Source organism: Dermacentor variabilis, chromosome 5 (genome assembly GCF_050947875.1).
Source record: "Dermacentor variabilis isolate Ectoservices chromosome 5, ASM5094787v1, whole genome shotgun sequence".
NCBI lineage: Eukaryota > Metazoa > Arthropoda > Arachnida > Ixodida > Ixodidae > Dermacentor > Dermacentor variabilis.
In genome coordinates, this window is record NC_134572.1 from 44,917,414 (window position 1) to 44,943,634 (window position 26,221).

Consider the following 26,221-nt stretch of genomic DNA (forward strand, 5'->3'; position numbering starts at 1 on the left):
GGTTACTAAAAGAACACAGGCAGTCATGTAAAAGTTCAAGTTAAATATCACACTGTTAACATTTGCCAGCAAATGGTCGTATCAAACATTATAAATACACTGAAAAAGGTGCTTCCTTGGGATAGTTGGCAATTAATGAGAAAAAATTACGTACAGCGCGAATTACAAGGACTGCGAGAGACGACACACTGCGCTGACTTCCAATAATATTTTATTGCGTTGCCACATTGTGTGTATGTATACAAGAGCGGGCATGCACAGAAAATGAGTCACAAGGGGCGTCTAACAGCAAGTCATTGTACTAGCACGTGGTCACCTGAAAAAAAAAAAACAATTTCTATATCATGAAATACAATACTTCACTAGGGTCAGCGTGATAGCGGGGGCACTAACGCACACACTACCCAGTTTTCTGGTGAAATTTGCTTCTATAATTTCCCGGATGACTTGTCTCGCTAAAACTTCCGTATCTTCAAAGAGGGGCACGCAGCCAGTTCCAGGGCAATAGATGCCGAAGTGGCCTTGAACAGTGTTATGGACGTTATAGTGCACTCTTAAACGATCATTTAGGCACCCGCCTGTCCGTCCAACGTATTTACTGCCTAAAAATAGGGGAATATGGTGAACCGAATTCGTTGCACATATCGCAAAACGTTTTCGGTGCCCGACAGAGCAAGAACTCTGACGCGATTCAGGCGCGTTTACACACTTACAGAGCTTTGCCAGCTTTTCCGGGGTTGAGAAAAGGACTGTGATTCCTGGAGGTTGCCGAATCTTTTTTAGCCTATCGGAGACATCATGCACATACGGTGGCACTGCGAACTGATGTCTTTCAACCGGCTGGTTCCTTGACTGAGCAGGCTCATCACGGTTTGTGTCGCTCAGAAACTGTTCCGCTATGGCTGAAATTAAGGCCAAAGGGTAGTAACCCTAGAAAGGCGATCAACCTGTGCTGCAAGACTATGTTGCATCTCGTGTGAGCAAGATTTATTGAGGCTGTTAAGGATGCAAAACTTTTAATACCTCATTTAACGAGGTTTGAGTGTGCAGAGTTAAAGGGCAAGAGTGACTTCTTACTTCTCGGTTCGAAGCACCAGCCTCAGATCTACAAAGCACGAGGAATTATCAATGGGGACCTCATGCGTTAGTTGTAGAGGCTTTCTTAAACATCTCCAAGACTCCCGAAGCAGCAGGCTCGAAAGCGTGATCAGTGCAATCAATAAATACGAGGTAGCCATTTACAAACCTGCCCACTTTGACAGGAGATGCATCTAGGTGACCTTCAATATCGAAATCATGAGCTAGATAAATATCACATAGTTGCGGCGTGACGCATGATCCTATACAAACACCATTTATTTGTATATTGTGAAGGATCATGCTTGGTGCCGCCACTGATATTTATCTAGCTAATCATCATTGAAACATTCAAGGTCACCTGGATGCGTCTCGCGTTGTCAAAGTGTGCAGGTTTGTGGACGACTACCTGGTATTTATTGATCGCACTGATCACGCTTTAGAGCCTGCTGCTTTGGGAGACTTGAAGATCTTTAAGAGCTGCAGCCTCTAGAACTAACAAATGAGGTCCCCATTGATGATTCTTTGCGCTTTCTAGATCTCAGGCAGCGCCTTGAAAACAAACAGGTGTGCTAGTGCTTTGAACCGAGAAGTAAAAGTCACTCTTGCCCTTTAACTCTGCAAATTCAAAGCTTGTTAAACAAGGTATTGTGAAGTTTTGCCTCGTTAATAGCCTCAATAAATCTTGCTCACATGAAATGCAAGATAGCATAGCTGCACAGGTTGATCACCTTTCTTGGGTTGGTTACCCTTTGGCCTTAATTTCAGCCATAGCGGAACAGCTTCTGAAGGGCACAAAACGTGATGAGCACAGTCAAGGAACTAGCTGGTTGAAAGACACAGGTTCGCAGTGCTACCGTATGTGCATGATGTCTCCGATAGGCTAAAAAAGATTCGTCAACCTCCAGGAATCCCAGTCTTTTTCTCAGCCCCGGAAAAGCTGGCAAAGCTCTGTAAGCATGTAAACGCGCCTAAATCGCGTCAGAGTTCTTGCTCTGTCGGGCTCAGAAAAGATTTTGCGATATGTGACCGAATGTGGTTTACCATATTCCCCTGTTTTGAGGCAGTAAATACGTTGGACGGACAGGCAGGTGCCTAAATGATTGTTTAAGAGTGCACTATAACGTCCATAACACTGTTCAAGGCCACTTGGGTATTCATTGCCGGGACTGCTGCTGCATGCCCCTCTTTGAAGATACGCAAGTTCTAGCGAGACACAGCTCACCCGGTACATTATTGAAGCTGATTGCACCAGGAAATTGGGTAGTGTGTGCGTTAGTTCCCCCTCTATCACGGTGACCCCTAGTGAAGTCTTGTATCTCCACAGATATATATTGTGATTTTTTTTTCGTTTCCATGTTCTTAGTACATCGACTTGATGTTAGAACACCCCTTGTGACTGCCTTTCATTTTCTGCGCCCCCCCCCCATGACCCCTCTTGTGTATAAACACACTATGTGGCAACGCAATAAAATATTGTTGGAAGACAGCGCAGTGTATGTTATCTCTCGCAGTCCTTGTCCTTCCCACTGTACATCATTTTTTATACTGCACAGTGAATATTAATTGATTCAAAATTACAAAAATATAGTACACATCTGAGCTGCAAAAATGCAATTGATGCAGCAAATGACGTTTAGCTTTCCAAAAGAAAAAAAATGTTCACGGTTAACCACGAGGTGCTGGGACTCCATTCTCTGAGCATCTTGACCAATAAATGCAGCGCATGGCATTGCTCGAATCTTGCGTCCTGCATTAGAAAAATAAGAAGAGAATCATGAGAGTTCACTCTGTGCAATTACGCATGTACACTGTGGAAAATTTGATAAGGCAACAAGCTCCTGAAAGTAACAAACTTAATTAATGTGACTGGGAACAATGCACAGCTCAGGTAACTGGGCAAGACAGGTGAAAGGTAGGAGAAATTTTTATTTTGCAAATTTAGGAATTGCATTTACTGTGAACACTAAACCTCTATGTCACTTTGAATACAAGGCACATACAGCAGCAAAAGCAAATAAATTTACAGTAGCCTTTTCACCGTAGAAAATAAGAGTGAATTAAATTTAATGACACTAGCAATGACATCTCTCAACAGACATTTGTCCAAGAGTGTGTATGTGCCCTGAATATAAATTGACATGAAATCTGCAATATATCTCTGCATTACACTTTATAAGTACTGCAGCTGAGAACCTTACGGGATATGGCACATTAAGAGTGACATGCACAAGACGTTAAAAATGGCTGTTTTTACACAACATTATTACACTAGAAGACAAAGAGTAGTTTTACAGAGAGTGCACACAAAATGAAAATGAGGGAACCCCCACTGGCATTCTCATTTGCCCTGCAATACCTGCATCCAGCCCAACAATCTCCAACTCTCCAATGCAGTTTATTAGACCATTTCTGTATACTTAAATTTATTGTGTATTTCTTATTTACTAATTTAGTAAGAACTGACATTTCGGCATACTTTCCTTGAAAATTTAGCATGTGTTAACTATTTTCCTAAGAGCAGGCCCCCTTTCTTTCAATGGGTTAGCTTGGCGATATGGTGAAAAGTAGTATTCCCAAAGATCATAAGTTTAAATAAACTTATGATCCTTCGTCATGCTCCCATTCTTTACTTCATGCTCTAAACTGTGATACCCCTCCTAGGCAGTTTATGTTATTCTGCGAATACATACATGGTCCTTCTTTATGTAGCCTCTCAACTAGAGCCTGAAATTTCTCGTCTCCTAAAAAATCATCTTTACCACCCAAAATATATTGCACGGTTACCCCTCATTGGGGGGCGGGAGGGATTGTATATAAGTGTTCATATTCAATGAACCTCAGAGCCACAACCATTTCTCATCCTGTGTTGCCACTACCCGCATGAGTCGCTATGGTTGTAAATTGGCTACCCACCCTCTCCCGCCTAAAAGTACATTTTTCCACATGGAAAATCACCACAGCATTGCATTTGATTGAATGAGTCCTGCGCATGTTTTTTTTTCTCGTCTTGTAATGGCTAGGTTCAACATGGTCAAGTTGTCTGAAAACTGCCAAGCCCCAACCAATACTTTGTGTAGTTTCAAAATTATGAAAGATTCATTTTTCAAGACTTGTCCCAAATTAAGCATGAGGCAGATTTTCATGATGCAAATGAGGAAAGGTTGTGCTCAGTGACAATGATAAGCCTACTATATCCTGCAAAACTGTGTGAAATGACATATGCTTGCAATATTCATGAGCAGCTAGCTCAGTACAAGAAATAGGCGCAATGCCTGCGGAAGTGTTTTTTAACACCCATGAGAGGTCCTAGTTTCTTGTAATTTCTTCAAATCCCTTGTAGTCTACATTGCAATCCGGCGCATTTTGATATTGTATTTGAAATAAAAACAGCTCAAATTTTAAGGTTTTGAGAATTATACGGGATTAAATTAAAGGTAGCAGAGTAATGCAACGAGCAAATAACAAGGTTATTGCATAGAGTAAAGAAATATTCCTTTCCTGCAAAAACATTGGTAGCAGGAAGGTCATACAAAATTAGCACTGAATGCACAATAAAGAATATCATGCTGGAATGCTCCAGTCTGAATATTCTTGCACAAAGAAAATCCTCAATATGAAAGGCCATCAAGAAAATGCAAGTGTATGCTTTGGATCAGCAGTCATACCTGCAGTATGCAGTACAATCGGCAATATTTAAAAACACACACAACTGCACATAATATCAAGCTTAGGCCGCCAAGGAGCCTCAGAGTTTTAAATTATAACTTGACTTACTATATTAAACTTCACACCTATATCTACTTACAATGTTGTCTTCCCAACTGCTTCCTAGAAGACATCAACCATCTATCTGCCTGAAGGCGAATGCAAGTGGCTTGCTCTTGATGGAGGGCACCAAGGCTGGGCATTGTGAAATTGCTGCTATCATCTGCATGACCTGCGAGAAACAACGCTCTAAGTTCAAGATAAACAAATGCTATTAGAATGAAAGACAAGATCACTGGCAATGAGCCTCGTTTTGATGCACGAGAAAAGCAAAAAATGTGGACTTTGTGCTGCTTACTGAAAAAGAAGCAAGCTTCCTTCCAGATGTTGCAGTCATGCATTAACATTGTCACACAGCTGCACGTTTGTATGCTCATATGCTGCTGTCGCTACTCTGCCAGCATGCTTTGTATCGCTTATATTTCAAGTTATATTGATCATTGTGTTTTCTTCCCAATTTTTGGCAAATAGCACCAGCAAAGAAGTAGCTCACTTACACACACAATCCCTTGTGAGGAGCGAATTCACATACACGCACGCATGCATTCACGCGCGCGCGCACACACACGCACACACAACAAACACACAAGCCTCTACCACATAAGCAGCTTCCCACGCTTGACACACTGCATTTTTATCCTTTGACACTCCTACTGCTAAGGCATAAAAAAGCCTTCGTGTGACCAACCCCAAACTCCTCAACCTACACTTCCAGCTTAAACACTTTCTCGAGAGCCAGGACAAGCCTTGCAGCTTCCCTAGTTCTCCAAGCTGTAGTTACGAATTTCAATAGGGCTATAGGTGACAGCTCTCGAAGGGCATGCAAACTACAAGGAGAGACCTATATGATACCTCTAAAGCACAACAACACTCCAAATTTTCAAAATTCATTAGAGCTCCTGAGGACAATTGCTATATACGTAGGACGTCTCGAATAACCTGCTGCTCACAATTTCAGCGGTTGTCTGTATCAACGGAAATGTGGGCTAATGGGAAATTCACGTCTTTAAGATCAGAATTAGTGTAATGGTGAAACACACTACCAGATTTCTTAATCATTTATTTATGCTCTGGATGTAACGTTCCCTTTAGAATAACAATCAAGGATATCAATTCATCAGGGCAGAGGAGGGAAAAAGGAGGAAGCGTATACCTGACGCCTTCCCACTGATCCTCCTGAGAAATGGCGCCTCATACAGCAGTTGTCCAGGTTGGCTTGAAACCAAACTCGGGTTTCAGGCGGCAACACTCGCTGCACCAAATTGGAAGAGTTTTATTGCGAGTAAAACTCTACCGGCCTTATGCAATACATATGCACGCACACAAAACGCACTCGCGCGCACACAAATATACGCACTCTCAAAGCGCAGACACAAAAGCACGCACGCGCACATTGATAAACACAAACAAGCACACATACATGCAGGCAGACACGCTATCACGTGCACGCACACACAGCGACCCACACAGAAACAAGCTCACACAACACGTACGCAATAGACACACGCAAGCACGCCGGCCCATACAAACCGGCATGTACGCGCGCACGCACGCACGCACGCACACACACACACACACACACACACACACACACACACACACACGCGCGCATGCACACAAAGCAAGCTGAGCGCACGCGCACACACGAATCGAGCCGAGCGCGAGCGCGCACACACGCACAGACAAAACGAGCCGAAAACATGCTAAAGGCGCCCGGCAAGCAGCAACAGCAGCACGCGACCGCATCAAGGAGAACCAATACCGCGCCACTTCTTTCGAAAGGTGGCAAAGTCAGCCGTCCTTTTTCTACGCGACGCAAAAGTGGTCGACCACATTACAAGAAGCCACGCTGAACGCACACAAGAATCACATCTACGAACGTTCAAGCGCTGAGAAACAAAGCGTAACTATGCAGGCGCACCGCGCCCGATATAAGACGGGGCGCGATCGAGGTAGTTAACTTGGCCTACTAGGAGTGCAGCTGCTCTTGCTCTTACATTAGTGAATTATGCTACGAGATCACAGTAAGAAACTTCTAGAGCGAAGAAAAACACGTAACCCCACCAAAGAAATACCAAATAAATGGGCACTTGCCTGAAAATTCCCATTATGGCAGTACTACCGACCGCCGACACAGGGCACATTGCAACTGCTCGTCTCAGCGTCCGTGGATCCATCTTCCAGTGCGTACGAACGCTTTGCTTTGAAGTGGAGCACGAGTAATACACAAAGCACGGGCCACACCTTTTTCTACAGCGCGCACAAAACTAATCACACGTGTAAAATTATTTCGCACAGCGCGAGACGCGAACGCATTTCATGTAGCGAGAGAATGCAATAATGGCGTAGCTTCCGCCTTCCCGTCCTGCCGCGCGCCGAAGTGACGGCATGTGACTGTACAGCGTCCACCCGTCACTTCCGGTCGCTTTTCATTGGGCAGGGGGCGGCCGCGCAAATTGAACGTTTATTCTGACAGGTTTGCTTGCTCGCATGGCCGCCTGTTTGCTGCTGCTTCGTTCTGGTCTCCAACTAGAGCGGTGAGGCGGGTAGTTGTTACTACGTTTTGTGCCGAGCATTTTTTTTGGGGGGGGGGGCGCAGTCTGTGCTGCATGACTGAGGGTACAGTACACAAATCGGGACCGTGAGCGAGACGATCGGCGCTCTTCTGCTGGTGCGATTAGATTATTTGCTGCGTCCGAACGAAGCAACCCTGCGAGGTCACAGCGTAGTTACAGCGATATCCTGGCTCGATAAAGACCCTCACATCTTGGTCGTGGGACAGCGACGCGTAAGCATTCATGAGGCGACTGAAGAATGTGTTTGTAAGAGCGTATGCTGTGGATAAGCAATTACAGCTTTGACGACACCAACCCCTAATATATAGGCTGAGCCTTACAAACTGCGTCCGAGGATGCGCTTAGAAAGCAGACCAGTAGCTTAGTAAAACTCTGAATAACTTAAGAGGAAGCTTTAGCTCGGGCCCAACTCCGACGCGGCCTATTCAAATACATGTAAAACGCAAAAACGTTTTTATGAGATAACCCCTGGACCGATTTTGATGAAATTTGTCGCATTTGAAAGAGAAAGTTAAATTCTAGTGACTGTTAGAAGCCGAATTTCGATTTAGGGCTTGAATTTTCTTAGAACGATTTTCAAATATTTGACCGTTTGAAAAAAATAGAAGCACGAAGTTTACAAATTCATAGCCCTGCATCAAGAACTGATATCGCGGTTCTGTAAACGGCATCTATTAGATCATTCAAAGCGGACAAATTCAATATGTCATTTTACATCTTACGTGAATTTGTTACGTTGGTTACAACGGTTTTGCAAAAGTTGTATTTTACTGTGATTAAATTTTTTTGTATTCATGTGTAACATATCAATTTTGTCCGCTTTAGATGTACTATTAGATGCAATTCACAGAATTGTATTATCATTTTTAGTGGTTGAGTTACAGAGTTGTAAACTTGATAGTTTCGTTTTTTGAAAATGTTCGATTTTTGCCAATTTTTAATAAAAAATTGACGACCTAACTCAAAAATTCGAAACCAACAGTCACTAGATTTTAGGTTTGTCTTTTAAGTGCAACAAACCTAGTCAAATTTGGTGCAGTGGTTGCCGAGAAAAACGAATTCTCCTTTTACATGTATTTAGATAGGAGCACCCGAGCTAAAGCTTCCTCTCAAGCAAGGTACGTGGAGATTCGGATTTGAGAACTTCCAGCGTGATCTCGCCGCTATAAATGTCTACGTTATGGCTTCACCAAGCAAATTGTGCGTTGATGCGATTGTACAGGAGAGGCTCGTCTGACAGCACGTCCCTGTTTGTTCAGCAATGTATCCCCACAGCTTCTTTAATTTCGCCACTTTTTGTTGGGGTTTTAAGGACACCGAAACATTCGTGCAGAATTGTGCAAGTTGCTCGCGCGTTTTCATTCTGCTATTGCAGTTTGTCTTAGAAGTGTTTAATTGCATGATAATATAATTGTGAGCACAAAATTTAGTGATAATTAAATTGTAAGTGAAAGTGCGTACATTTTCTCAATGATACATTTTGGAGTGGCCGTCATGCCAGTAACATCAGAATCCTAGAAAAAGATCGACAGTCACTTGGGAATGCGAAAACTTAATGACTTCATGGATGTACACTTGCAGTTATCACGTGACCGTGATACGTCCTACATTGTCACGTGTTCTTTACAATTCTACCTTCATCTGCCGCAGTTCACCTTGCTACAGTTTGTACGAACCTTACCCGAATTTATTCCACACTAATACACATTATTTACCCATAATTGCTCATAATTAACGTTGTTCTATTTACCACCTTCTGTATCACTACTGACGTCATACAAGACACTGATGACGTCACATTTTATTGCTTTATTATACATACTTTCAAGGCCTAGTAGATACAACAGAAAGAAGGGGTGAAAGTATACCATATTTGCAGTGCCGGGCAAGAATAGAAAATCAAACTGTAAGACACTTTGAACAGCGATGTTGAATTAGTGGTGTCACAAATTGAGACTGTGGAGGTGGAAAGGCGGTTCCATTCAGTGGCTGTTCTTGGCAAAAAGTAAGAATGGCACATGAATTTTGTGTTGATGGTCCATGCGAGACGAGATATAACTTGGTGGGGTGAAAATATTTTGTTTAAGAGAAAGGTTAAAGTACCATATTCTATGAAAAATACAGAGACGAAGGTACCTACGACGTAACCAAAGGTCAGGTTGACCTAGTGTTCTTTTCATGGACGTGACGCTAGAATGACGTGAATAATTTGAGAGAATAAAAGGGCGGCGCGGTTCTGAATGCTTTCAAGGGAAATGACAAGATGGGCATGAGCAGGGTACCATATGGATGGTTGTTGCGGAGAACACCATCTTTCCTACCTGAAAGGCCATCAAATGCTTTCGCATTAAAAATGCAATACATACACACCTTGCTCAATGCGTGGACGTGTACACGTTACTTAGGTTTATGCATCAATGCGTTCAACACCCTTCAGTCGTTGATTTAGCACCCTTCTTCTAGCAAAGTCGCACCTTATGTGTGGTATACACCCTTGTGATAGGGTGTTTCGACCTAAAAGGGTGCTAAAAGGGTGTGGATGTGGGTGTAAATGCAGAAAGCACCCCTCCTAACACCCATAAGGGTGTAAAAATGTTTAGTGTGTATGCATAAAGATACGCTAGCATTTTCGCTCACAGAACGCCAACGCCGGCTACGACGCCGACACCAGATTGCCTGCGACAGGGGGCCCTGAATGCTACCGCGTTAAAAAGGCTTAGTTTCTCTGTAGCACGTATGCCACGAGCACCTCGCAGCGTGTTTATAATATTTTGTAACGTTGGTATTAGGAGAGGAAAATTCTGCCATAGCCGCACCTATAGCTGACAGCGTACACTTGAACATTTTCATGTAAGCGCATGCGCGGTCTACACTGCTTCACGTGTATAAAATCGGTTTCAGTGGTACAATAAACTTAGCTGAAAGTTTGCGCTTGGTGTGTCGTCCTCTCACGTCCGTGTCGTTTTTTGTTGCGCAATATCATTTGAGTACTTGAACATCGGCCAGCAGAGGAGGGGAGGGGGGCCGCGCCGATTTTAAATGTGGACAAAATAGGAAGGAATTAGGTTATAGAGAGGATGGATATTGACAATAACAGGTGGCTATCTACAATATTTTACAGAAGCTTCGGGATCGAAGTTGCGGACTCCGCGTCTGCGTCCTTCTTTCTTTTTTTTCTCCAATTGAAGCGGAGTATCGACAGCTCCGACTGCACAGTAAAGAAGCTATACGCAGGCTCCGATAAGGTGCACTTAGCTTTCGAAAGGCCGCGGTATACGCCGCTCGGTTTACAAAACGGCGTTGTGATAAAGCGCTATCACCACGCCGGCGGCGCACGCCCGTGCAAAAAAACAAACAAACAAACCGGCCCGGACTCGACGCAGCTAGCTATGCAGCACTATCTGGCTGCTGCCCCATTGTCCCGAGAGATAGACCGTGGCAGTCAGTCGGTATGCGTCGGGATGGGAAGCGGCGGTATAGTCCGGCTAGGCGCTTGGTTTTTCCTGGGCGTCTTTTTTTTTTTCTCCACATGCCGTCACATTCTTTGCCAGTTTATGAGCTAATGGATTCCTCACGATTCTAATACCCGCGAATGAAGGAAGCTTGTGTACTCTCCGACCATGTACCATTTCTTGGAAACGTCCGCCCTCATACCATTAACTTTGGCTTTCCCTCAACTTCGTTAGAGCGTGCTATAATGGCGCTCCTGGTTCATATCCGATGACTTGACACTGCGAACCGCAGATCCAGAAGGTCTGAAGAATACACGGAAAAAAGGCAAAGAAGGAACTTAGTGACGCTAAACACCACCCTTTTTCGGAGGAGATGCTGACGTCATCTGTTTTGTGTCATCAGGTGCACGGATGAATGCGTCGATTAACGTTGCTTTTGTCTGCGCGGCGTCTAGGGCTGCCAGATTATGTGACGCATGCGCGTGAACCGTGATGTTCTATACTGGAGCGAGCGCATGCGCACCGTAATTAAATTCTGGGATTCGTTTACGTGCTAAAACCACTATCTGTTTATGAAGCACGCCGCAGTGCGGGACTTGGGATGGATCTAAGTACGCGAACGTCTTTTGCACTTCGCCCACATCGGCGTGCACGGTGGCATGTTCCCTCCCAAAATAACAGGCTTGTAATGCAACGCGGACGACACACGGGCCAGTCGTTGTCCGCTCTGTTGCCTTCGTAAGAGAGTCGTCGCTGCATCCACTGGTGCGCAACCATTTCGTGATGCCGAACGTGGCACGTGCCAAATGTCGAAGGTCACCACGACGGGACCGCGGCGGCGATAAGATCGGACTTCGCGCTTATTGTTTGTCGCCGCTGGAGAGACGTTGCCGAGCATTCGGAGACTCCCCTCGACCACTCGCTCCTCCTCGGCCAACGTTGTTGCCTTGAGCAGAGGCGCGGGATTTTACTCGTTTCAGTAAAAGCCACTTATCGTTTCAGCCACAATGCGCTCCTTGTCCCTGCTGAAAAAACAACACGAGCGGCGTTCTTGATTTGTTCGGTTGTTGCTCTTCTTTCTTCGAATAACCGACGAGTTTTCAAGGAATAACTGTCAGGACGACGGCATGACATGGCAGCGCGGGGTGTGGTTCGCGCTGTGAAGTACGGACATCATAATTGCGTGTTTAGGTGCTCGCACACGTATACCGTTCGTGACAGCATGCAATTCTTCGTTCCAAGACGACGAGACGACTGAATAACGCCGGCAGTACGGAGGCCAGCGACTCGTGGATTTACTCGGGAATCGCTCCGCCTCGCGCACGCACGCGATAAACTGTTCATACATGGGGCGTCGCATGACTTCGCAACGCAACGTGACGCAACCGTCGGCGACGCGTCGTGCTTCGGTCGCCCTCGACAGCATCGTTTCGCCGGAAAGCGTTATCGCTGGCTACATGTAAACCGAGCGAGCGCCCGTCGCCTGTGGAGGATAGCGAAAAGGCGCCTGGCGGTTACATTTAACAGTTCGAGAAGCCGCTCGCAAAAGTTGCGTAATTGGCGCGCAATAACCGCGGCGGCTTCAACTGCGGCAGTGTCGTGGAACAACGGAACCCAGCCGTGAGCGTCGTTATACAGTGACGCGCGCGGTTACGCGCATGCATACCTCCGCGTACAAAGCGCACCGTCGAGCTTAACGAGGCGGACGCGCTCTCTCTTCAGCCGTGTATTGGCTCGCGCCGAGTAATTCCCGGCGCGCGCGCCTCTGGGACTTTCCGGGAGCGGCCCCGTCACCGCTTGTCACCTGCGACGTTGCGCGCACACACATGTACGTACACGCGCCGCGCGCGAGCACGTTTATGAGAAAGTGAAAAAAAAAAAGTACAAGAAGCGCCGACCTCCTTTCTCGTCGTTTTCCGGCGTCTCTTCACTTACATACGCGCCGGCGCGGCGATCCGAGATCCAGTCTAGCGAGAACGCCAGCGGTGCGCGACTCGAGCGTTTCGCCTTCAATCCTGACGTCGGACTGGTTGTGTGTGTGTGCGTGCGTGAGCGCGCACGCGCTGTTGTCAGGCCGTCGTATACGGAAACCAGCTACCGCGTGCGCGCCTCACGGGACCATTTCGACGCATGTGCTCCGTCGTGGAAGTGTGCAGTTATAGGTGTGGGAACGGCGGCGATGCCGAAGGAAGCAAGCAACATGCGTAAAATCCACGTCGTGATATACCTCCACCACGGCATGCGCAAGCGTAAGTTTTTGTGCCCAATTCAAACGAATGTTCTCCGCGTCGCGCCCGCTTGTTCGGGGCCACGCACGTGGGACGCATTTCCGACGTATCTCCGACGCGGTGCGTCCGCACGCTCGAGCTCTACGTTCATGAGAGTGGATTGTTGGGCTAGTTGGTACGTGGTTATACTAGGAGAATGCCAGCAAACTTGAGTTTCTTCTCCTTCTTCCTTCTTCTTCGTCCTTCCTGTCTCTTTGTCTATGTCTGCCTCTCGATTTTTTCTACTCTCAAGAATGCTGGCATTCTCCTAGTATAGCTCTACGTTGTTGCCGACTACATAATCCAGTCGCAAACCCTCTTGCGCGAATTCCTTTGATGATAACGGCGCGTTTATTTTTGAAGCGTGGAATTCATGCGTGGACGCCGGAAACGCGTTTCATGTTGTTGCCGTATCTATACATTTGCTGGCTGTTGAATAGAAGAGTCTCGGCACGTTTCCACACAAGTGCTGAAAGCAAACCAAGGACAAGAGCATACTTCGCGTGTTCTGATTTGTTAAAATCAATGACATTCTTGGCTTTTGCGCGCCAAACCCACGATATGATTATGAGGCGCGCCGTAGTGGGGGGCTCCGGATTAATTTTTGACTATCTGGGGTTCTTTTACCTGCACCCAATGCACACGGGCGTTACTGCATTTTGCCCGCATCGAAATGCAACCGCCGTGGCCGGGGTTTGATGCCGCGCCCTTACGATTTATTAACCCAGTCAAAACAATCTCTTCGTTACGGGAAAGACGTACTTGTACGCATGACCCAGAATTTGAAAGCTTTATTAATTACTGGTCTGGCATTCAGTTTGCTTTTACAGCTTAGCGTTCTGCAGAACTACTGCAGTTTGTGCAGCTGCTATTCGCCTGGTTCGTATCTGTACCTCTTTCACTTCTTGAATCTATGTTCTTTCCTGCACCCGGTTCTAGAAGTCATCACAAATGTACTGAATCTGTTTCACTGGCGGCGGTAGCTCGATTCTCTCCACAGCCGTCCCTGTTCAAATGTTGATATGTTGCTAGCTGTACGTTGAAAAGGGTATATAATTAAATTCTTTAGTGCAGCCATCCAAATCCAGTTAATGAATGGTTCCGCAATCACGGACTAAATGCACGTGCATCTAAGTATATGCGTGTTTAAGCGTTGCGACTAACATAAGCAGTTGGAGTTGGGCGACACGACATACGCAGGGCGCTGGTGGCTTCACTGCGAGTCGCTGGCGGTGCGCATATAGTGCAGTCGGGCACACGTTTTGTGAACCGCGGCTGTAGTGCAGATCTCAATTTCGCCGCTGTCACACACCTGCACCCTATATAATTCACAAGTTTATAGCGTGAATGTCTTGCGTGGAAGCACCATATGATCCACCAATAAGTTTCTGGCCGTGCGCCTATAGGCGGCGACGAAATTCGATGTCTATTTTTTATTTTTTTCGAATCACCGAATGTACACGGCATGCCAACTAAGAGGCTTTTGTCACGCCTTCTGCATCCTTAGTTTGCTATAAAAAATGACAAATGAAGAATTATGCACAGCATCCAAACACAAGGTCGAGGCGCGTTTTCCGTCACCTGAAGGACGGGTGTTCATATAGTCAAATCGTGCAAGACTTGATGATTTAGTAGATATATTTCGGGCAAGAACGTCTGCTCTTCAAGTCTCAGGATCACTTGTCGTGCCGCCATGTTGTCGGTGTAATGTTTTTGGGGTTTGACTCACTTCCTAATTCCTAGCCTGTCCTTGCCTAAAGATTGAGCTCGGAATGGTGTTTCCGAAAATTGTGAGCCAGCTCGTGCCCTCGAACGGCGCCGATAGTATGGTGCACCTTATGGTTTGTCAATTTGTGAGCTTCGACTTGGCATTGACGTTTCTAAACATTTTACACGGTGGAACGGGGGTGCAGGACAGCGCTAAAGCGAAGAACATACTATCAGTACATGTGCAAGGGCAAAGAAGCGTGTTTTTATGCAGCAGCAACCCTCGTCCTCCGATATTCCGGCCGCACAAAATCCCAGGGTGCGCGGCTATTTTCATACGACAAAAAGAAGAAAAGAAAGGTGGGTAATGAAGGGTTGAGGTCGCAACCTTTTAGACCAATGGAGACCTCACATATCCGTGGCTCCGTAATCAGCGAACACGCTTTCGAAGAGTTCGTGCCAAGCGAGAGAAGGGATATACGAGGTTGTTCGGATGCCAAAAGACATCCGAGGGGCAGCCTTAGCCCGAGGGTCGAGGTCATAATGCGAACCAAAAGAAACGCGACGTTAGCTCGCGGCCCTGCAGCCACGCTATGCAAGCAGGAACGACGGGATAAACAGCGATATAAACTCGGAGCACGTGGCGCGTCACTTTGAACGATGTGGTGTATTTGTGTATGCGCCCCAACGAAAAAAAAAGAAAGAAAGGGCGCGCAAGATCGAAGCCTCACCTTTGCGCTTCTCCTCTCTGCAGCGGACATCTTGAGCGTGATGGAGAACTACCGGCAGTCGACGCTGAGCCGGCTGACGGCCTGGTGCCTCTGGTTCGGCCACCTCATTCTGCATCCGACCAGTGCCTGGAAGTCGAGCACGCTGTGGCACAAAGTGCAGCTATTCTTCTGCTACGTTCTCAGCTGTAAGTATGCGGCACGTTCATGCCTGAAAGCAGATTCCCGCTTTTAATTACAGAACACCTGCAAATGCGTATCGTTCTTCACAGCCTCACCGCGCAGGAGTACACCGCAGAACAATTTTAATAACTTGCTTGGTATCTCGGTCGAGTCTAACGACTGCGCATTTTGCGCGACTCCTAAGATTAAGGCGTGCAAAAAAAAATGTGATACTGTGCACGTTTAACGAATGTTACCGTCTTAACAAAGGCGCAAGTGCGCCAGAAGGGCCGCACTCACTTAGGAATGAAATCATGCCAGAATAATGACGAAGTCCTTATATATCATTCGCTATCATCAAAACATTGCGTCTAGGAAATAATGCTCTGCTGAAGATGCAAAACCTAAACAAGTAGTCATATATGCACACTGCGTCGACAAACTTCGGCGAAGTCCTCACGACAGAAAGCTTTGAGAGAAGCGTAGTGGTGGCGTTAAAACAGCTGCCACCGACGGAAACCGTAGATAAGGCTGCGTTGTTTTCTAGTTAGCTAAGCATATTTTGTGCACTTCTTGAGAGCGTTGTGCAGCCCATGCAATGCGTAGCCCATTGTGTCTAATATTCCACTGCGCTGCTTTTGGCCGTCAGGTATATCTGTGGGCTACCACGAGAAGAAGACACTGCTCGAGTGGGTAAAGAGCCGCGTGAAAAATTATCCCGTTCCTGACAACTTCTCTTCGGGCTGGAAGGACGGCATCCTGCTGTGCGCGCTGCTCGATTCCATGTACCCGGGCTCGTGTCCTCGCTACGACCTGCTCAACGCTGATAACTGCATCAGCAACGCTCAGCTGGCCTTCTTTCTCCTGGAGAAGCACACGCCCATTAGACCGGTGAGCTGCTCTCTAGACTGCGTGGCCTTAAATTCACACGCTGCCGACATGCCGTCTACTTGCTGCTCTAAAAACATTAGATGAGCGACTAGAACTCCCTTTCAGGCAGGCTTTCCGATACTCTGATTACTTATTCCTCGATAGGCATCGCAATACGGTTCGAGTCAGTCGGATGTTTACGTTCTCTTTGCCGCATCTGTAAACAGAAGTCTTAAGTAATGGCATGACAGGATAAGCGCCACGAAGCCAGAAAGATTCAGCGACAGCAGTAAATTGTCTTCGAGAGATACATTTCACATAGGCAGGTTTATATATGTCAAAGCTACTTGTAAGCACTACAACGTACCTGGATACATGCGCATGGCACAGGATTGTGCCTCGTTAATACATAATAACATGAATTGACAGTGCGATCGACTAAACACTTAATTCCTAACCCCGGCCGCTACTTTTGACCACCGGCGCTAATCTGCTTCGCCCCTGTACCGTGTTCACGGGAAATGTTTCTTTTTTCTCGACAGGACATCACCGCGGAGGAGCTGGCTGAAGGCAGCCCCAACATCGAGAAGGCTGTGCGTGCCATTGTTTCTCGGCTGAAGGTGATATCCGCCAAGGCTCAGCTGCAACAGGCACTGGGCAAACGACCTTCCATAAAGGACGATGGCGGTGAAGACTCTAGCAGCCTGGTGGCGCGCAAGAACTGCTTCGCCAAGGGCATGGGCCTCATCCTCGCCGTGCGAGGACGCAAGGCCACCTTCAACGTGTTCACCAAGTCCACCAGCAACTTCTGCATCGTTGTCGAAATCCGTGGTCCCGACAACACGGTCTGCAAGGAAATCATCACCAACAAGTCACCGCGACGCAAGGTCACCGCGAGCAGCCCGGAGGCTGACAAAAGCGCGCTGAACGGAGCTGGTCAGGACGACAAGAAGATCTTGATCGAGTACGACATCCATCCGGGTATGGTGGCCGTCAAGTACACGCCCGTTCTTAAAGGCAAGCATCAGTTGAGCATCATCTGGCACGGGCAGCACCTAGCCGGAAGCCCGTTCACGGTGAACGTGGACGACTCTACCGACTACGCGGACGACTTGCTCCTCCAGAGACAGGACTCAGTCGACTCGCAGAGCTCCGAGAAAGAGGACAAGCTTTACCCCGCTCCAGCGAGTCCCACCTCGGCAGCGCAGCTCAAAGGAAAGATCAAAAGGCGCCGCGTGTTGCGCAGGATCGTCAACGTCAACGGCCAGGACATCGTCATCGAAGGAGATGACAAGGACAAGCTCTGCGAGGTACTACGGTCCTTGTCATCCAACGTGTTCAGGCAGAACGGAGGCGACTATAGCTCGGTACGCGAGAAGCGCACCGCTTCGACGGCCGACGGCACGCGCGTCGCCAAGCCTTTCTTCTCACCCATGACCAGTCCGGAGTCGTCTCCGGACACCTACAGCTACGTGGACTACGGCAGCAAGTCCCTGTGGGAGCGGTCCAAGCACGCTCCTTCTAAGCTCGCGATGCCGGAGATCATCGTGTCCTCGTGCAGTCCGCACGCTAGCGAAGAAGAGCGCACTCCGGAGATCGTGGCCGAAGCTTCGGCTGACCGGGGCTGTCCAGATGCGCTCGGCGGAAGAGCGTCCCCGACTGTCAAGGTTTCACTGAGTGGCAGAGCTTCTCCGTGTGGGACAGTGTCCCCGAGCGGAACTATCACTCCGAGTGGAAGAGTGTCCCCTGCCGGGACGCTCACTCCGAGCGGCAGGACGTCGCCCTGTGGAAGGACATCCCCGAGCGCATTTCCTGAGGTCAGCGAGTTAGACGACCTTTCTTCCGCCACACTAAACTCTCCAAGCGGAGGAAGCAGTGCTGCGCGGGCACTCTTTGTGAGCGATATGTTGCGTCAAGAGACGGCGGTGTCCTACAATGAGGCATCGCACGAGCTGGAGGTGGTTGCACATCTGCCCTCAGATGGTGAAGGCGGCGATGCAGCGTTCGTCGGAGTGGAGTCACCTGCATTGAACGATGACTTTGCGGAGTGCGCTGCGCACAAGCAGCTGGAGAGGACCTTATCAATCATATCAGAGGAGAGCGACAAGTCGCCTTCCGATCAAATGGAGTCGCCGGAATCGGTGGATGCCGCAGACAAGATCGACACCCCACCTTCGTATGAGTACGCCGTTGCTGAAGCAGACGGCGACCTCAAGCCTAGTCAGCTGCAACCAGATGAGACTGCCTTCGCGAGCCGTCCTGTTCCCTCTGAAAGACATAGCCGGATGTCAGTTCTCGAGAGAGCGAAATCGCTAGAGAGTGCGTACCCTCAGCCGCCTCCTGTGCAGAGGCAGCTGTCTCAGTTTGACGTGTCGTTGTCTCAGCAAGCTACCTTGTCAAAACTTGACGAATTATACCTCGACACTGTGAAACTGAAACAATTCTTCACTGAAAACTTCAAGAGGACAATGCATACAAGCAGCACTACGCATGCACTAATCTCCTCGGGCGATCGCGATGAGTTCGTGTCCGTGAGGGACATGGTCAAAGTTTGGGAACATCGACAAAGCCCGAACCAGTGCGGTAGCCCTGAGCAGGTCAGCCCACGCGGCGATGGCAGCAACGGACGACAGAACGTCGAGAAGAGGTTTAGAGTAACACAGGTCGCAGCTTCTAGTAAGGAGAACGAACCAGATTTAGTCAAAGACGCTATTCATCCGCAAGCTGCTCGTCGTCAAGTCCCGCGCTCGGTGGACAGTGCCGACGGTTCCAGTGATCAGTCATCAGAGGACAAAGGTACGCGTGGGGTAGATAAGTCACCGTCGTCGTCATGTTGACTCTGTTGTCCCACGGTGCAATGTGCGGTGACATAATGTTCGTGTGCCTATGTGTTCTGTGTGTTGGTACTGAAGTTTCTCGTGCCAACGTTGTGACTGTCGTCTCGGTGTCTTTTCGTCTGTGTTCGCTAAGCAGAGAGGACTCCCGCCTCGTTGAACGGGACTGTGCATTTATCTAAGTCAAGAGGAGAAGCCAATGAGACAACAACATCGCTTGCCGCCCGTAGGTGTGTGATTGTCCGACACGTCCCGGCAAGGTACGTCCGTTATTCTGTCCTGTGATTAGTGTTGTTCTGTGAAGCTGTATTGCAGTCTTGCACAAACTTTCCTGTTGGTCAGCTGCGATGCTAGAAAGGTTACGTAACAGCACTGAAATAACATGAATTTTTATGACTCTAAGCATTGGCCGACGAGCAGGGTTCGATCGTGCCAGCGCAAATTACATGTGCGACCAGCGTTCGTTATTCGTTGCTTTGTTTTGTACTTCGTCTGACAGTGAAGGCACGTGGCTTATTGTGTGTTCATTTGCTCGCTGCAGTTAATACTGCTAGACGAACCGGCGGAAAAGATCACGGATTGTTGATAGAGGGATCGCTTTGTAGTAGACGTATACAGAACGCATATAAGCGCGGAGACCATCGTCATACGGCAATGATCGCACTGAACGGCGTATTCCTTTCCACGTAAGACGTCAGGCGATGACGCACACACTGATTACTTCGCTCGGCTGCTCCGTTAGGGCGCATGAGCTGCGTCACTGGAGTCGCTGTCACGAACAGAAGTGACGGAGCTTGCCAGCAGCCTGACAATTAAGGAAGCCGGGCAGATATTCACAATAATTGAGGAAGGGCCCTCAGCCGCTTTCAGCACTTCGAGTGCAGTCGCTTTCTTACGTTAACGATGTTCCCCGCGACGGCACCGCTTCGGTTCGTGCGACGTAGGCCTCCGACACCACTGATGTCAGCAAGGTTTCGCAGCTCTCTCGGAGAGCTTACACGTGTAGGAAAAAAATATGCACAACGTTCGTAAGGCAACGTGCTTGCGCAACGATAGCAATGAGGCATCTCGCTGCGTTGATTTGTCTGCACGTAGTGATGAAAGTGGACTAAGATGGCTATTACAAGCAGGGAATCTCACTCCGAATGAAAACGGAACCGTAAGCGAGCGCAGAGATATGCAGGTAACGTGTGCGCTGTATGTCAAGTAGACACAAGCGCTCTTAATCAACATAATCATAACATAATCATAACATAACATAACACAATCGAACATAATCAGCGCTCTTACGACCAGTGCAACTCGCTCTCTTAATTCTCGTTTCTTTCTTGCCGTCTTCAGCTTCACGTTAGAGCGTGAGCCGAGTTTAAATTATATATAGGCTCAATGATTTTATCGTAAAGCTACACAGAAGATGCCTGTCTAGGGAAAAGCCGATTAACCTGCAACGTTCACACTACTGCACGTGACCGACAGCCTTCTGAAGTGTGTGAGTAGCGAAACATATGAATCACACACTTATCATTTGCGAGTGATCGTTAACCGTGAGTGTGGGAAGGTTAAAATCTCCGCCACCCACACCGTTAAATAAAGGTACCTCTGAACTGCGATACAGCAATAATCAGCGTGAGCTCAATGAAACCAAACGTTAGTGAATACAGCCAAGAGCATTCGTTCAGCGCCACAAGTTCGTGCCAAAAGGCTTAATCAACAGATTAATGTTTTGGATGAAGAACACAAGAACTGCGGCCTGAATGCCGCAGCAATTCAGTTCAAACATTGAAGTCGCGACCACACGCGGACGTTTTCACGTACTTCCATGCGCCCACGCGTCCCTATGTGTCCGCCAGGTAAGGGAGCCAGATGTCCGACGACATCCAAGCTGCATTGCGCATTGTCTACAGGCCATCGCAACCGAAAAGGCCCAAAATGAAATCTCTGTTGAAAGCGCAATGTTGGCGTATGGATGTCCTTGCCACTTTATGCTCTGAAAAACTGACTCAAACTTCAGAGTTCTTACCGATACGTTCTTGCTTTCTTCACTTCTGCAGGGACGACCACCTCAAGTGACAGAGCGCTGTACAGCAAGACGCAGCGTCAGCGCAGATGCAACACGCAGGACACCCTCCGGTTTCCCGACAACTGTAGAGTGGATCACCACGGCAACACATGCCGTTCACCGACGGAAATGGACAGGACCCCGGCCGCACAGCATGGCTCCGACAAGGCAGATCGAGGTTCTGCCGCCGTCTGTTGCGACGTCAACGGCACCAGCAGCAGCACTGCGCATACCACGACGCGACCCGTCAGCCCGACGCTACTTGCATTGCGGAAACGAAACGCCCCTCTGTGCGACTTTCGCGACAGTCATCTACGACAACGTGATTCTTACCAGAAACCTTCGTACGAGTTTTGGTTCGGCGCTCGCAGTAGCGAAAAAGGGGGCGGTGAGGGCAGCCGCGCCATCGAGAACGACGACCGAGACTGTCTGCTCGGTAGGCATCCTTCAATGGCGGCAGGCCGGTCGGACGAAGATGCTTCCGAAGAGGAGGATGGGGAGGATGCCGAATCCGAGGACGGCAGTGCTTACTGTTCTTCGTGCGAGTACGGTTCCGAATTCATTGACGACGACTCACTGCACGACTGTTCCCTGATCCTGGAATCCTACGCCTCGTTCGAGCTGGTCAAATCCTCGAGCGAAGTGGTGGGCGGCCTCTACTACGACTGCAGGGAGCCAGACGACGAGCTGTTCGCCGAGCCGACTTCTCGCCCCGAGAAGTGCGTGGCTTCCGGTGCACGGCTCTACTTCGGACAGGTCGGCGCCGAAAATCACTTCCAGGTGCGTGTTTTCTTGGTCATGGAATTCGGAAAAATGTGTACTCAGGGGGCAGTTATTTATTGCCTACACCGTTCTTTACGCGTTCCTGCACCACCAGTGACATAGTACTATGTTCGACGTTAGTCCAGGCTACCTGCGGATTATGACGCTGAGTCGATGGTCCCTCGGATCCTCTGACAAAATATTGATGAGCGAAGCAGATCCTCTGACAAAATATTGATGAGCTAAGCAGATAGAGGCTTATCAAGGACATTGCGGTCCATGTTTACTGTAAAAAAAAAAAAACATTCACCAGTCACCGTCTTGTATAAGTTGCGTTTACATGTTTCAGGCTGTCTTTACGCGTATACGACATTGCTATAAGTTCTTCGACCATACGAGTACAGTATCCATGAGCCAGAACCGCACGAATCATCTTCTCTTAATGCTTTATGCAATGCAATAGTTTGCACAGGATACGCCGTTTATCGGCAAAGAAATGGAAGAGGAGGGGGCAGGTAGAAGGGTATCTCTGCCGAATGGATGCACCACTGTTTGCAAAGACGAAACGATGCAAGTGCGTGCGAGGGCACGCGTGCGCGCGGCTGCATGAAAGTGCCATTGTTCACGCACCTTTCTGTGCGGCATTGACAATCCCGCTGTTTCAAAAAAAAAAGGCAATTCCCACTCATTCATATTACCCCCGTTCTGTTCGCAGGTCAGCACGAAGGACGCCGGCAAGGGACCCCTCTCGGTCAGCGTGCTAGGCCCCAACGCCAGCTCCGTCATAAACGTTTCGGTCAGCTACTCCGGCCAAGACAAGTACAGAGTCACGTACAAAGTCATTGAGCCAGGATACTACATCATCCACATCAAGTGGGCCGACTGGCCCTTACCGGACAGTCCAGTGATGTGCAAAGTGACTGCGTGAGCCTAGCGCGTCGGATACTCTCGGAACAACGGAGACTCGCTGCGAGCACTGGTCAGCAGCGCAGTTCTCGCGGAACTCCTGTCCGAGAATGCATACCTGCGCCGTTTCGGTCTTCTACGTTCCTCTACGCAACGGAAGGGTTGCATGTGCAGTGTACAGAAACTCCCGATCACGAAACCTTAATTTATTGCGAGTCATTCGCACACATCTCATCCATTCACCGCTAAATAAAGCACTCATGGTATATTTACTATGCACACTGAATTTCGTGTGTACTGGTTTTGAAGCTGATGCTGCTGTAGCACTCTGCTGCAGAGGAGGATACAGACTCTAGAGGAACGATGGCCACGGCATGGAATCCCGGCTACGGTGCACTTACTTTGGCGGAGGTAGAAGGCGTCATGCAAATGTACTACGAGATAGACATTTATTACGTTATAAAAGCTGAGAGGCTGGCCTGAATCGAAGCTCTGACCTGCTACTCAGCATTAGGAAGGTAAACGGCAGTAAAAAGTAAGATCTTAAAGACCAATACCGAGAAGGGCGAAAATGGTGTTACGAATGAACATGAACAGAAACGAGACAGCTTTCGTGCAAAAAACTTGATGGCCTTTAGAATATATCACTCCGACGACATGGGCCCGGCCAAAATCGTAAGAACCCGCCGTGTTTCCTTAGTGCATATATGGTGTTAGGCTGTTAAGCACGAGGTCGCGGGACCGAATTCCGGCCACGGCGGCCGCATTTCGATGGAGGCGAAATGCTAAAACACCCGTGTACTGTTGCGTACTCCAGGGTAGCGTACCGTACTGCTGCCGAGAAGTAGCGGCGCCTGCATATCGAAGCTCGACCGACATTACTTATTGGGTAGCGTGGCGTTGTCGGCGGACTGCAGGCATCCGGTAGATCATGGCGACCAAGCAAGGGCGAGACGATTTGCTAGTGCGAAACTTGCACTGTTTATTCAAAGGTAGTTGAAATAAAATAAGAGCATGAAGTATCAAGTATCAAGTATGAAGTCTCTCAAAGTACATTTCGGAGCCCCTTAAATAGCTCTCTACAAGTGTGGGCGGGATCTTGCTTCCGTCGAGGACACGTGACAGGCACGGAGAGAGGGCCTCGTGGGCTCCGGCTCAGGGGTAGGGTGAATGACCTCTCCGGCCAAGAGAAGGTGAAAGGGGATGAGGTAAGTACACACGATGCCACGACCATGAAAGGAAAGGAAGGGGATGAGGTCGCCCGTGGGCTCCGGCTCAGGCGGTAGGGTGAATGACCTCTCCGGCGCCGTGGGGTCCGGCTCAGGGGTAGGGTGAATGACTTCTCGCCACTTGGTGTCAGACGCCAACTCTAACAGTACTTAGATTTAGGTGCACGGTAAAGAACCCCGAGGGGTCAAAATTTTCGGAGCCCCCACTACGGTGTGCCTCATAATCAGATCGTGGTTTTGGCACGTAAAACCCTATAGATGTGTTTTTTTTATTCCAAGAGAACCTTTTTAGACAGAGGTTGATTGATCAACTGAAAAAAGCTGTACCAGTGATTCGCTCTGTATACAGCATACCGTGCAGATGTACAACACGTGTTCTGTAGTATTCGGTATATCGCACTCGCGCAAGACTGTCTCCCCGATCGATATTGTTTAGGTAACGACGAGTGAACACCGCTCCTAGTCGTAACCAGTGCAGCAATCTTGCGTAATTTCTTGCGGTGGGCGGATCACTGGCAGTAAAATTATTCCATAGCCTACATGTTACCTTCAGGACATAGAGCCTTTGCAAAACCACCCACCCAAGAGCTTCCTTGCTGACCGAAAACTGAGCTGATAATATATACAGGGGGCCCCACTATCATGCACCAAGATTTCAAAATATTCGAATACCACGTGGCTAGACAGAACCAATGTAATGTTGTTTGCCGTTAGTTGGGAGATATATATATATATATATATATATATTGCATTCCGCGTAATTACATAATTAGCCTTAATTAATGAACTTCTCAAATATTATAGTTGATTGAAAAGTGTCAATGAGAAAAACTTAGAGCAACATGAAAAACTCCCAATACAGCTTTCTGTCGTTCAATACGTGCTACATAAAAGTGTTTTTCCGAGGGTGAAAGAAGCTCGCGAATACACGCTAAGTGCCTCGAGCGGCCAGTCACGCGTCAATTTTGCCTGTATTCGCGGGCTTCTTTCACCTGGTCGGTAAAATAGTAATATCTGTGGGAGCGTTCTGCAGGGTTGTTCTGCCGGGACAAAGTTTTTAAGCAGTGGTGTTGGACACGCGCGAGTTCGGAAGTCCGGAAGTACTACTCCGGATACTGTCATATATTTCGCTGACTGGCTCGCAGGGCTGCGACGGCCTCTCTGATTGGCTCAAAAAGCCACCATGATTCATGATAACACAGTGCAGCGCGACAGGACAAGGAGAGAGAATAATTTTCAGACACATACAGCGCTAACGTTCTACTACAAATCTTCATTCTCGCATGCATACGCACGAATGCATACTGTTGCGATTCGGGTGTCCGAGCGGTCATTGTTCTTCCGTGGTTGGTGATGTGCTAGGTGCCGGGGCGACGTCCAAGGAATGGGAAAATGGTTCAATTACACATTTACATAGTGAGAGTTTACATCTACTAGCACGAGCCCTAGTACGATCAAGAGTAATAAGAACACACGTACGAGTCAAAAGCTCACGTGCGCATCGTATAGCGCACGTCCACAGCACTCAATCCCGAATTTTATGAATTTATTTTTCCCCTTTCCGGTGTCGGGAAAATTCACTTTTCTTCTCGGCGAACCGCAATCTCTGAACCGTTCGAAAAATCCCACCCATGACGTCGCATCGTCCCGCCGGGCTCCGCCTCCGATCTTGCACGTACGCCCCAGCACGCGAGGCAATGACGTGGCAAGCTGGGAACACGATGTCAAAGTCGCTCCCACAGAAGTCCTAGACGTTGGCCCCTTTTATCAATTAGTGATCCACTCGTGACGGTCCGTTTGTCAGGGTCAGGCTTCGGTACTGCG

The 26,221-nt window shown here is 48.2% G+C and overlaps 1 protein-coding gene and 1 long non-coding RNA gene across 10 annotated transcripts in view; one reads left to right on the forward strand and one right to left on the reverse strand.

The window, feature by feature from the left end:
* LOC142582500 (uncharacterized) overlaps positions 1-23,447 on the forward strand; it is a 104,830-nt gene extending 81,383 nt beyond the window's left edge. For 7 of the 8 annotated variants that reach the window (XM_075692301.1, XM_075692296.1, XM_075692298.1 and 4 more), the window contains 5 exons: positions 15,602-15,763; positions 16,387-16,628; positions 17,150-19,403; positions 21,493-22,280; positions 22,978-23,447. In XM_075692301.1, the coding sequence (XP_075548416.1) occupies positions 15,619-15,763; positions 16,387-16,628; positions 17,150-19,403; positions 21,493-22,280; positions 22,978-23,190 (3,642 nt within the window). In that variant the 5' untranslated portion in view covers positions 15,602-15,618 and the 3' untranslated portion in view covers positions 23,191-23,447. Of the gene's footprint in view, positions 1-12,791; positions 13,123-15,601; positions 15,764-16,386; positions 16,629-17,149; positions 19,404-21,492; positions 22,281-22,977 lie in introns of those variants that run through there. The other variant, XM_075692297.1, reaches the window with a different exon arrangement.
* LOC142582499 (uncharacterized) lies at positions 2,141-7,199 on the reverse strand. 2 transcript variants are annotated; one of them, XR_012828449.1, is made up of 4 exons: positions 6,940-7,199; positions 5,999-6,097; positions 4,886-5,017; positions 2,142-2,827 (listed from the first exon to the last, which is right to left on the reverse strand). It is a non-coding gene; the product is annotated as an uncharacterized LOC142582499 (long non-coding RNA). The 2 variants fall into 2 exon arrangements; XR_012828450.1 differs by lacking the exon at positions 5,999-6,097 and having other exon boundaries at positions 2,141-2,827; positions 6,940-7,193.
* Positions 23,448-26,221: the final 2,774 nt, after the last annotated feature.